General features: G+C 40.6%; 1 protein-coding gene across 2 annotated transcripts in view; it reads left to right on the plus strand.

The window, feature by feature from the left end:
• Nucleotides 1-1179: 1179 nt before the first annotated feature.
• The window catches only part of LOC136875372 (adenosine deaminase), a 153918-nt gene continuing 141474 nt past the window's right edge, over nucleotides 1180-13623 (plus strand). The window contains exon 1 of one of the 2 annotated variants that reach the window (XM_067148927.2): nucleotides 1180-1460. In XM_067148927.2, the coding sequence (XP_067005028.1) occupies nucleotides 1416-1460 (45 nt within the window). In that variant the 5' untranslated portion in view covers nucleotides 1180-1415. The remainder of the gene's footprint in view (nucleotides 1461-13623) is intronic. The other variant, XM_068228471.1, reaches the window with a different exon arrangement.

A 13623-nucleotide genomic window follows, 5' to 3' on the forward strand; every position in this document is an offset into this window, starting at 1 on the left:
CAAAGATATAGTATAGCATGCGCATTCCACCGTGCTTCCCTTGTACCCTCCCGCTCATTTCAAAGACCTCTCCCCCCTTCCCCCTCTGCCCCTACTCGCAAGCTGCCAGATTTAAATTTTCGTCAACAATAACCTTTACAATAATTACAGTGCGTAAGTAGCGAGAATTCGTGTTACCGAACGATTGATTCTTGCAGTGATTAAATACTAACGCGGACAGCTGATAGGAAGGAAGGAAGGAAGAGTGCGTGTTCGATATTTTGCGAGTGTAAATTTTCATATACATGCACGGAGGTGGAGCAGCAGGCCTTTTTATACAATTTTAGGTTCGGTCAAGTGCCGGGGCCCCTTGGCACGTGGGGCCCGGGGCTGCAGCCCCTTTAGCCCCCTCTTTAATCCGGCCCTGGTGGTGATACGTCCAAATATCCCAATTTCTCTAGGTTGCCCTGAGACTTTCCAACACCTGTTCTTAACCTGTTCAGTGATCTCATGTGATCCAGTCCAAGCTGTGTCCGGTTGGTAAGCATTCAGCTGGTTTTTGTCCATGTTTGAAGATGACTTGGTTCTGGCTGCCCACAATCTTTCTCTGACGCTCTTCGGAGATGCATTTAGTGGAGGTGTTGACTGTAGCAACCTCTTCCTAAATTTCAATCTAGGCTTTGGTGGAGTGTGTCTGTGTAGTGGATGTAGCTCATTTTCTTCAATTTTTTTTCCTTTCGGCATTTGCGGTCTCTTCCCGGCGTATGTCAAGGAGCAATATCTGTTGTAATTGAAGGATAACTCAGTACAGACTTGTGTCACACCGTAACTAAATAAATCTTAATTGCACCTCTTGATTTGATTTGATTCGTCAGTGTCTTCAGTAGACTAACAACAGATGCGAAAATAATCTGAAGTTATTATCAAAAGATGTATTGTCGTATTCTTTCAAATCTAGGGTAATTTATGGTATACATTTGATAATGTTGAGGTAATTTCATTCACGCATGGTGACTACCGGTGGCTACACTGGTTAAGATGATGGTTGACGCTAATTTTGAAATTTCGTTACGAACAACAGGTACTTTTCGTTCTTAAAATGTATAGAAAGCTATTATTGAGAGCGAAAATAATACAGATTTGTTGACACATATGGGTACGGCACGCTGGTTGTTAATAATGTTCGGCGTAGTCTACTACCCCTTTGGTTTACCAATTATGTTTGACAAATGTTGGCTGGAACTTCAGTGTGCTCGTCATGTGCTCCCTATGTATAATACATGCCCGAAGCAAACAAGTTCGCAATGTTAGTCGCATTCCACATACTTTGACCTTGCCATTTCGTAGGCTCGGTTTTGCGAGCGTAAGATGCTGTTATCTTTTTAATAACGTAAGGCTTGACTTGACAGTTTCAGTGACGGCAGTTAACAGTAAAAATGTTTCCATCTCATAAAACGATCAAAAATGTACCTCTTACTCGGGTAAGTAATGAAATGTTGACGACGATCACTTTATTGTATCTTAATTGGAATTAACTAACTTTATACCACGTCAACAACATATGGCATAGGCTATATGAAATTTGTTGTATGCGGTCATCTGAACGTTAGTGTTATTAAAAGATTTTGCTGTAGACTGTTTAAAATTGAAGTTATTTTGTGACTTCATTTGTGCAAAATAACAGATAACTTAAATCTTTGTTTTGGACAGTTCTGTAGGTGTTAATGTAGGCATGTTGTGCACCTCTTTATTGTATCATATTCATATCATACCGTACAGTCAGATTATTTTATATTATTCAGGAACCTAATTACATCACTGTAAGAAGAGGTCTACCAATGCTTTTCTACCCACTTTCTGAGCTTGGGCTTTTTGTTACTGGTATGTTCTTTGATTTTCACGTTAGGTTAAGCCTTTGAAGCTGTATTGTAGGTTACGGTACGCATAGGCAGATACCATTTCAAATGTCAAGATAATTTAGAGAACCTTGATTTTGAGATTGTGCTTGGGTTGGATATTGGATATTGTGATATTGGAAAATATTGTCTAGACTTGCTTTTCAACAACTTTTCCTAACATGAAGGAAATACTCCCAAGAGTATCTTTTCTTACTGATAAGTATTGACTCAGTTGTCATTGTGTGGTTTAGAATCAGATGTTCTTGTGTATCTATACATTCTTTCCTTTCATATCATTCACCAACTTTCCCATAGGATTGTAAGTATCGTCTAATTGCTGGGATATCCAAAAGCAGAGCTTTAAATTTCAGCAGCCAATGTTGTTACTTACTTGGTTATCACTTTTATCAAACATACCACCTCTTTAACTCCAAAGACAGACTGCACTGAAAAAACAATGGCTAAAATGCTGTGAGAATCCTGTCCTTTGAATACATCAGGACTGTATACACCTGAATCTCAGGGTAAGTAAAGAAAAAACACGTGGTTAGGTGGCGAGAGGCTGATTGAAGGAAAATTTAATTTGAAGAAAGCATGACACAGTGAACTGTACACATGTAATCCTGACAATCTTTGGTTTGATCTTGGATCCAGTTAAGCGTCCGCCTGGTTTCAACCTACGCAGGATGGTGTGGACATCATTAAATCGAATTAGAACGCAACATGGTCGATGCCAGTACTAGAATTAGAACTGGAAGGTTTCCGAGAATCCTCACCGTGATTGCGCTGACGTGCCTCGGAACATTTTCCATGTCGCCATGGACTGCCCACTTCAAAAATTTGAGACAGTGTTGGTCATCCATGAGGCCAGGGATGAAGCAGTACATAGCTAAAAAATGCTGGACGTTGATTGGTGATAGTTCGTAGTTATTATTGATCAGGGGTATAAGTCTGTCTTTTTATTTTTAATATATTTTAGTAAATAATCAATAATATAGCCAACAACTTTGTCAGTAGGCTACTTGGTTTGTAATTATAACAACTACATTTTTGGTGACTGGAGAAAACCAGAGGCTAAACAAAGCCGTTGTAGAAGTGGTTGAGAGGGAAGAATGTCTAGTATTGGGATGTAGTTCCGCTATTGGACTCAAGAATGGTGGGTGTCAGTCGTCTCTGTAGTTTAGATTCCACATAAAATAAAAAGAAAGAAAGGTGGTTACAGTATGAAGTTTTGTAGTCCTGTTGATTTGGATTCCAAGATCATAAGTTCAAATGTGGCAGAGGTAGTCATATTTTTGAAGGGCAAGAAGAACTTCCACTGAGTACTTCAGGGCATACAATGTCGGCCTCTAGTGACTAGTTTTGTATTTACAAAGAAAAAAATAATACTTGAGTCCCCGATGGGTTTCCCAACAGAGCACCAGGTCCTCTGCCAGCTGGTAGAGAACTTCAAAATTGGCATGCAGGCAACCTGAATGGTGTCCTGTCAAAATGCCTGCACATGGTAGCCAAGACCAAATGATTTACAGTCTTGTAAAACTACTGTACAAGTTTGTTTGAGCTGCTTTGAAACGCTTAAAAGTAGCACTTGTAGCTCCTTAGGTAATTATTTAGGAGGCATGATTAATGTGGATACAGGCATGTGGAATGATGAACAAGACCTCGCCTTTAAATGTAACCTTGGAATGGGTGTTGGTCAAGATTTCTAGAATGAGTCTGCTGCTGTTGTATAGTCCCAGTTCGTGGAGAATTCTAAGTGTGTGTCTATCAATGGAATCGTAGGTCTTCTGAAAATCAACAGTCTTACAGTTTCTCATTTTGGAGTATGCAAGTACAGTTTTAAGGTTGGGGATCTGTTCAGCACAGGATCAGCTCTTCCTGAAGCCTCCCCGATACTCTGAGTTGACTGTCCAGTTGACTCTCTGCCCATGTTGGAAAAATCTTTTATATTACCAGGATGAGAGAAATCCCCCAGTAGTTGTTTAGGTCAGTAAAGTCTCCTTTCTTATTAAGGGGATGAATCAAAGCTGATGTCCAACCAGGTGATAATTTTTCTGTTTTCCAGATTTTCTTCAGATGGCCACATGATCTATCTGGAATTCACCCAGATTGGCATTAGGAGAGATCCAAGTCTTCTGTTTTCTTCGCAGATGTTGGATGGAGGGTCTGTTGCACTGTACAGTTGAATGGTCATATGCAACGCTTTTTTCTAAAAAAATTATTAGGGTGTACTCTCACTTTGTAACTGACAAAACATCACAACCTTACAATTTACATTTTAAAATTCAATGACCAATCTGGAAGTCCTGCACAGTTCTACCAATCATTCCTTGGTGTGATTAGTTCGTGTATGTTTTTATTCGGGAGATAGGCCTAGTGGGTTCGAACCGCACTGTTGGCAGCCCTGAAGATGGTTTTCCATAGTTTCCCATTTTCATACCAGGCAAATGCTGGGGCTGTACCTTAATAAAGCCAGCCCCGCGGTGTAGGGGTAGCATGCCTGCCTCTTACCCGGAGGCCCCGGGTTCGATTCCTGGTCAGGTCAGGGAATTTTACCTGCATCTCAGGGCTGGTTCCAGGTCCACTCAACCGACATGATTACAGTTGAGGAGCTATCTCACGGTGAGATAGCGGCCCCAGTCAAGAAAGCAAGAGTAACGGCTGAAAGGATCCGTCGTGCTGATCACACGACACTTCGTAATCTGTAAGCCTTCGGGGTGAGCAGCAGTCGCTTGGTAGGCCAGGGTCTTTTGAGGCTGTTGCGCCATGGGGTTTGGTTTGGTACCTTCTTACCCACTACTAGCCCTTTCCTATTCCATCGCCATAAGACCTGCAGTATATTTGTGTCGGTGCAACATTAAGCCAATTGTAAAAAAGAAAGTTTATGTGCTGAAAGTAGCCCACTACAGTATGTTTCTGTATTTTTTCTCTCTTCTCAATTTTGCATTGAAATTGCCAAGCAGTACAATGGTATGTCTCTCTGGAATTTTAGAGAGAATATCTTCTAGGTCTTCCCAGACTTTGTCAGTTCTGCCTGGGTTGCGCTTGTTGTCCTGGTTGATTGGGGTGTGTACATTGACTGTAGGCACATTTGAGAGCGAGGATGGATACATGATTGCTTGGGGAGGGAAAAACGACTGAATCCAGTATCTCGTGGCTAATTATAAATCCTGTATCTAAGTGAGGTACGCTCTTCATTACCTGCTGACCCACTTTTCCTTTTAGGATTCTGTAAACTTGTGATTCGAAGTGAATCATTACTTGTTGTGTTATGGGAGGGTTGTTTGCTCTGTTTCCTAAAATAATTTTTAAGGAGTACTCTCAGTGTGTAATCGACAAAATATCATAACATTACAATTTACATTTTAAAATTCAATGAACAGATAAATATAAACATTAATGGTAATGACTCTGACCTATTTACAGTAAATTCCACACTGCAGGACGATCACTGCCTTCTTCACGCCTTCTCTCCTTACTTTTTGTGCCAGTCACCAGATGTCGCCATGAATTTACATATTCCATAGGTTTAAAGATTTTTAATGGAGGGCCAATGAACTTGATGAACATAAAATTTTCATCTGTGCCTAAATGCAATGATGCTCTTATTGGAGTCATGATCAGATTCATTTGTGAGAAGCTCGTTCACGTTCGCTTGTCGAAATTGGAATGCTGCCTATAGGGGAAGTAGAGACAATGGAAATTTTTTCTCCGTAAGATACTCTCGGAAACCTCTTAGGATTTGTCTGTTGTGGAGCTTAAAACGTTAACAGAAGTTTCTTATTTCTGTTTTCCCTGTAAATTAGATCAGGTGTTCACACCAAGCAAAAGCTGGGGCTCTACTTTAATTAAGGCCATGGCCACTTTCTTCCCACTCCTGGCCACCATTTCCTGTCCCATCATCACCATAAGACCTATCTGTGTCGTGCGATGTAAAGCAAGTTGTAAAAAAAAAAAAAAAAAAAAAAAAAAAAAAAAAAAAAAAAAAAAAAAAAAAATCAGGGTTTTCTGGCCAAGTTGTAGTATCAGATAAAAAATTAGATGGATGGCTTTTCCGGCGTTTGCTCTATTAACCAGCGTTTCGTCTTAGGTCTGACACTAGACTCTTCAGAGTGGGATGTGTCAGACCCTACCCACTGACGCTGGGGTGTATGCAGGTGAACTTATCAGAAGCTTATTTATGAAGCACAGTCTGATAACTGCATACGGGAGATAAAACTCCACAATGGAATTAATGCCCGCCTAGCAATTCCAAATGGAAATTCTAAGTTCCCAGGGAGGGAATTAGATTCTTTTCCACCAATAGAGCATATCAAAAATCAGATAAAAAATTAGATGGATGGCTTTCCCACTCTGAAGAGTCTAGTGTCAGACCTAAGACGAAACGCTGGTTAATAGAGCAAACGCCGGAAAAGCCATCCATCTAATTTTTTATCTGATTTTTGATATGCTCTATTGGTGGAAAAGAATCTAATTCCCTCCCTGGGAACTTAGAATTTCCAAGTTGTAGTATCCAAAACCCTTGCCCATTCTGGTATTTCACTGTCTTCTGAAGTTAAAAGGTGGCTCTCCATATGTTTACCCAGATATTCGTAGAACTTAACAGCATCAGTACGAGTCCCTTTATTTGTTACTCCTTTTTTGAGAGTCATTCCTTGAAACAACAACTGTGCTTCTGCTTCCAAGGCATCGGTGTAGTATGGTCCATGCTTTGTCTTTCTTTCCGAAAACATATCTTCTTATGGGCTGAATAATTGTAATGTCATGAACTTTCAACTCAACACTAACTTCTGAAGTGCATCGCATATAAATGGAAGGTCTAATACAAAGTTAACATTGGTAATTTATTTAAGAAGTCGTCCTTACATGATTTGTTCACTTTTGTCTCTTTTGGAATCATATGGGCTACTAAAACCTCAAAAGTTTTCCAGACAGCTGAGGCAGTTCTGAAGCTGGAAGCAACCCACCTTGTATCTAAAATACTCCCTATTTTTAACACTATGGTTTCAAGCTCTTCCGCATGAGCTTTTAATTTCCTGGTATTTTTGGGTGAGTGGTGGGAAACTGTGTACAGGTTGTCACGATTTGAAGTGGTTTACATGTGAGGGGAAATCTTGTTCACATCAGCTATGGAAAACTCTAGCCTGTGATTGACACGATGCTAGAACAAAACAGGGGAACTGTTGCTTGATGTGAGAATTTCACCATTTTTTCCCTAGCATTACTGCAGCCCCATCAGTTGCCATTGCAACAAGATTCTGTTTCAGAAACTCATTATTGAATCCCACTCACTCACTTGCTCACTCACTCACTCACTCACTCACTCACTCTCCTGGTGCTACAGTCCATGCAGGACCCTGGCCTCTCCTACAGCTGTCGCCCAACCGTCTCTGTCTGCTGCACACCTTCTCCAGTTACGGATTCCCAACGTCTGCACATCCTCTCTGACGTCATCCCACCATCTCTTCCTAGGTCTTCCTTGCCTCCTTCTGCCTTCAGGGTGTTGCTAGAGGCCCTTCTTGGGAACCCTCTCCTCCTCCATTCTCACCACGTGCCCCAAGTTGCTCAGGCGTCTCAACCAGGTCTATTGCAGCATAGAGCTGGTACACCTCTTGATTTGTTCCGACGTGCCATTCGCCTTCTTCACATACTGCCCCAACACCTTTCTTTTCCACACCCGGAGCCTGTTCTTATCACTTTCCATAAGCGTCCAGGCTTCACATCCATAAAGGTGCGGTACACAGTGAGCTTAAGCCTTCTCCAACTCTCTCGTGTTTTCCTTCTTCCATGTCTCTCACACCTTGGATCCTTCCCTTTTCCCTCGTGCTAATCATATACTTTGTCTTTTCATTGTTAATTCCCAGCCCCAGGTGTCTTGAACATTCGCACATACACTGCAGTGCCTCCAACAACTCACTTGTGTTCCTACCAAGAAGGACTACGTCATCTACAAATGCCATATACTGAAGTGACCTGGTGTAGATGGCACCCCGAGGGTTCAGTGGTATTTTCCTTTTGAGATTCCCCAGGCAAAGATTGAAGAGGGTCATCAAAATAGCATCTCCCTGCCTAAGCCCTCCTCGCACTGGGAACTCCCTGGTCAGCTTCCCCTGGATTTTCACTTTAGCTCTGGTATTTCTCAATGTCATTTCCACAAGATTGATGATGTTTCTTGGCATCTGCATTGCCTCCAACACCATTCGAGGCATGGATCTGTGGACACTGTCATAGGCCTCTTTATAATCAACGTACAGTTGGTATAAGTTGGCGTTATATTCGTGGCACTTCTCCGGAATTAGTCGTAATGACAGGATGTGATCAATTGTTGACCTGTTCCATCGAAATCCACACTGGTATTCACCCAGTTCTTTCTCTGCATATGCCTCTAATCTCCTTGCTTTTTGAGAAGATCTTAAATGCCACATTGAGAAGCGAGATCCCATCGTAGTTGCTACATACCGTCTTGTCGTTCTTTTTATGGCTGGGGCAGATGACCGCTGTGTTCCAATCCTCTGGTATGTCTTCGCTTTCCCACACTGTACAAATGAGGTTATGCAGCTTTCTACAAACTTTTTCCCCACCATACTTGAAGAACTCAGTGGAATGGCATCTTCTCCTGGTGCACGGTTATTATGCATGAGGGATATTGCCTCCTTTACCTCTTCTAAGGCCACTTGGCACGTTTTCCTCCTCGCTATCTACAACCAACTGACCATCTCCCACCTGCTCTTGCGATTCCTGGAAATTTTTTTCCTCTATAGGGTTCAGAAGGGCTTCAAAATATTCTGCCCACCTTTCCATAATCCAATTCTCATTTCCAATCAAGTGGCCAACATATTGTCCTTGGCTGGAATCCCTTCTTAATTTCCCTAGCTCCCTGGAACATGGTTCTGACCTCCTTTCTGTTCTGGATTTCCTTGATCTGCTGTAACTTCTCTTTTTCTCACTCCCTCTTCTTCCTTCTCAGTACCTCTTCGCCTCTCGTCTAGCTTGTTGGACAGTTAAATTGAAATAATAAATATGGTAGTTCAACCTATTCAATACAATTAAATAAGAGATTCTTATTTAATATAGGCCCTAATATAATATTATTTAATATAAGAATGTAATCTCTACATCTCTTATTTACTTGTATAGAATAGGTTGAACTACCATATTTATTATTTCAATTTAACTGTGATACTTTTCAATACGGAACAATTAAATTTTTATCTTTTAATAGCTTGTTGGAATCAATCAACACTGATCTGCATTTAGGGCAGTTGCCCAGGTGGCAGATTCCCTATCTGTTGTTTTCCTAGCCTTTTCCTAAATGATTTCAAAGAAATTGGAAATTTATTGAACGTCTCCCTTGGTAAGTTATTCCAATCCCTAACTCCCCTTCCTATAAATGAATATTTGCCCCAGTTTGTTCTCTTGAATTCCAACTTCATCTTCATATTCTGATGTTTCCTACTCTTATAAACGCCACTCAAACTCATTCGTCTACTAATGTCATTCCACGCCATCTCTCCACTGACAGCTCGGAACATACCACTTATAATACCAATATAATGGTCCATTATTGGACATTATAAATTTTCCAGCTAACTCATTCTTGGTTGCCTGCGTTTCGCCCTCATGTGCTAAGTTGGGCTCATCAGTTGGTCCTTAGCACACCTACCAAGATGCAAGGCTAGTGCATACCGTGCAGGCCACTGCATAGGCTACTTCAAGCCACCAACAGTGCCAATGCACTGTGAGAGACTATGTCTCACTTCCAAAAATTGATGCCTGCCTGGCCAGCAGATGATATGGTGTTGATTCCCATAGGGAACATGAAATATTTGTCCTGAATGAGTAAATTTATAGTACCAATATAATGGTCCATTACTGGACATTATAAATTTTCCAGCTAACTCATTCTTGGTTGCCTGCATTTCACCCTCATGTGCTAAGTTGAGCTCATCAGTTGGTCCTTAGCACACCTACCAAGATGCAAGGGTAGTGCATACCGTGCAGGCCACTGCAAAGGCTTGCCAGGTGTACTAAGGACCAACTGATGAGTCCAACTTAGCACATGAGGGCGAAACGCAGGCAACCAAGAATGAGTTAGCTGGAAAATTTATAATGTCCAATAACGGACCATTATATTGGTATTATAAATTATTCAGGACAAATATTTCATGTTCCCTATGGGAATCAACACCATATCAACATACCACTTAGTTGAGCAGATCTTCTTCTTTCTATCAATTCTTCCCAACCCAAACTTTGCAACATTTTTGTAACGCTACTTTTTTGTCGGATATCACCCAGAACAAATCAAGCTGCTTTCCTTTGGATTTTTTCCAATTCTTGAATCAGGTAATCCTGGTGAGGGTCCCATACACTGGAATCATACTCTAGTTGGGGTCTTACCAGAGACTTACATGCCCTCTCCTTTCCATCCTTACTACAACCCCTAAACACCCTCATAACCATGTACAGAGATCTGTTACCCTTTATTTACAATCCCATTTATGTGATTACCCCAATGAAGATCTTTCCTTATATTAACACCTAGATACTTACAATGATCCCCAACAGGAATTTTCACCCCATCAACGCAGTAATTAAAACTGAGAGGACTTTTCCTATTTGTGAAACTCACAACCTGACTTTTAACCCCGTTTATCAACACACTGTCCTGCTGTCCATCTCACAACATTATCGAGGTCACATTGCAGTTGCTCAGAATCTTGTAACTTATTTATTACATCATCTGCAAAAGGCCTTACCTCCGATTCCACTCCTTTACTCATATCATTTATATATATAAGAAAACATAAAGGTCCGATAGTACTGCCTTGAGGAATTCCCCTCTTAATTATTACAGGGTCAGATAAAGCTTCACCTACGCTAATTCTTTGAGATCTATTTTCTAGAAATATAGCAACCCATTCAGTCACTCTTTTGTCTAGTCCAATTGCACTCATTTTTGCCAGTAGTCTCCCATGATCCACCCTATCAAATGCTTTATCAGGTAAATCGTGATACAGTCCATTTGACCTCCAGAATCCAAGATATCTGCTATATCTTTCTGGAATCCTACAAGCTGAGCTTCAGTGGAATAACCTTTCCTAAAACCGAACTGCCTTCTATAGAATCAGTTATTAATTTCACAAACTTGCCTATATAATCAGAAAGAATGCCTTCCCAAAGCTTACATACAATGCATGTCAAACTTACTGGCCTGTAATTTTCATCTTTATGTCTATCACCTTTTCCTTTATACACAGGGGCTACAATAGCAACTCTCCATTCATCTGGTATAGCTCCTCCGACCAAACAATAATCAAATAAGTACCTCAGATGTGGTACTGTATCCCAACCCATTGTCTTAAGTATATTCCCAGAAATCTGATCAATTCCAGCTGCTTTTCTAGTTTTCAACTTTTGTATCTTATTGTAAATGTCATTGTTATTATATGTGAATTTTAATACTTCTTTGGCCTTAGCCTCATCCTCTATCTCGACATTATCCTTGTTACCAACAATCTTTACATACTGCTGACTGAATACTTCTGCCTTTTGAAGATCCTCACATACACACTCCCCTTGTTCATTAATTATTCCTGGAATGTCCTTCTTGGAACCTGTTTCTGCCTTAAAATACCTATACATACGCTTCCATTTTTCACTAAAATTTGTATGACTGCCAATTATGCTTGCCATCATGTTATCTCTCAGTGCTTGTTCTTGTTCTTCGCTGCAGTGTTTTTTCTCCTGCTTCATTACGCCTTAAGACTACTGCTTACCGAGCTCGATAGCTGCAATCACTTAAGTGCGGCCAGTATCCAGTATTTGGGAGATAGTAGGTTCGAACCCCACTGTTGGCAGCCCTGAAAATGGTTTTCCGTGGTTTCCCATTTTCACACCAGGCAAATGCTGTGGCTGTACCTTAATTAAGGCCATGGCCGCTTCATTCCCACTCCTAGCCCTTTTCTGTCCCATCGTCGCCGTAAGACCAATCTGTGTCGGTAGGACGTCAAATCAAAATCAAAATCTCTTTATTTGCAAATGAGGTGTCTACCTCGGTGGCAAATGGTACACTAAAATACATTATTGTCAAGCACTAAATATTAAATTACCAAGAGAAGAAAATTTTTCCTATAATACAATATTATACAATTTACGCTAACAATGTTTTCTATTAAACACACAGCTCATCCTTAATAAATTTATATTGTTTACAAAATTCTACTTATAATATCTCCTGTACTACTTACAAATATAGTCAACTGATATACAGTATGTGGAATTACTTCAAATGATACTATACAACTGGTATAACATTAATATTTACATTGCATTTATTTATTTACTATTTTTTTTTTTTTTACCCATTCTGGATCCTAAGTAAAGCAAAAAAAAAAAAAGACTACTACCTGACACTCTTCATCATACCATTCTGTTCTCCTAACTAGTTCCTGAAATCCCACTGTTTCTGTGGCTGCACTCTTCAAAGTATCATGCAATGCTTTCCACTGCTGAGTCACTGTAGCTCCTTCTAATTCTTGCTCTCGACCTCTGAACTTTTCAGCAACCACCCAGTGTTCTCAAATATATCATCAATTAATTAGATATGCCTTCAGCAGTGACATCTTGTAATTCAAGAATGCCCCCCCCCCAAAAAAAAATAAAATGTTGGCTGGCTTATTCATATCTGTAAGCATTTTTCTCAGGTATACTGTCACCGACGACAGCTGACTCTGTGGTACTTTCATCTATAAAGAAGGTGATTTTACTATCCCCACCACTATCATATTTACTACCTTTATTCTCATTTCTATTGCAATAAGAGAAACAGTATTTTATACATGCATTAGTTGAAAGAAGAATGCAGGCCTTGTTATGCCATTTAACTCCTCAAAGTCAATTTCAGTTTCAAAATCGTGGTAGGCTTCATTCTTTTTAACTACTTTATAAAACTTACTTCAACTCGGTTTGACCCCTAAAATATATGGAAAGATGAGTGGTCCACCTCGTGGTCTGATTGAAATTCATGACCCCACCATAAAACTAACTGGATTTCATGTCTCTCAGGCTGTCTGGTCACAACTGAACAGAATTCGATGTGGCATTGCCTGAACCGGTGCAGGATGGACTCGCCTTGTTGTGACTGTGGATATGTAGTGCAAATCATCAAGCAGGCATATCATACAGAAGTGCCCTGTGAATATGTATGCCGGGTCCTTTGAAGATCTTCAGGCAGCAAATCCGGCAGCAATTGAATGCATAAACGCGTTGAGTGCCAAGCGACCCCATTTGGGTACGTAAGAGTAGTCAATTTTTGAACTTCACGTCCCCATATGGGGTCGTACGTTAGTTTGAAATCGTGAACTGTGCGAACCCATTTAGGTGCGCAGTAAGTGCGTGTTTTGAAGCTGTATAAAGTTTCTTCCTGCCATCTGTTGGCTGTGTACGTAAGTACGTGCGTAGTCCACCTTTCATTCGTCAGTTCCTGTTTTTGGTGCGACCCCATATGGGTACGTAAAGAGTGCTTTGTAGGATGACAAAGTCATTGTCTATCTCACGCACGGATTCTTTATGTAAGTGCTGTGAGATTCAGTAAATCGAGCAGTAAAAGACTTACAGCAGATAGTCGGGACAATGATGATGTAGACGAAGTGTATAGTTACAGTGACTTTGAACCCAGCACAGAGTAAATAGTGACCTCGCACGTTCATCCACATTGATGAATTACAATCACTTCCCCACTATA

Source organism: Anabrus simplex, chromosome 6 (assembly GCF_040414725.1).
Source record: "Anabrus simplex isolate iqAnaSimp1 chromosome 6, ASM4041472v1, whole genome shotgun sequence".
Lineage (NCBI taxonomy): Eukaryota > Metazoa > Arthropoda > Insecta > Orthoptera > Tettigoniidae > Anabrus > Anabrus simplex.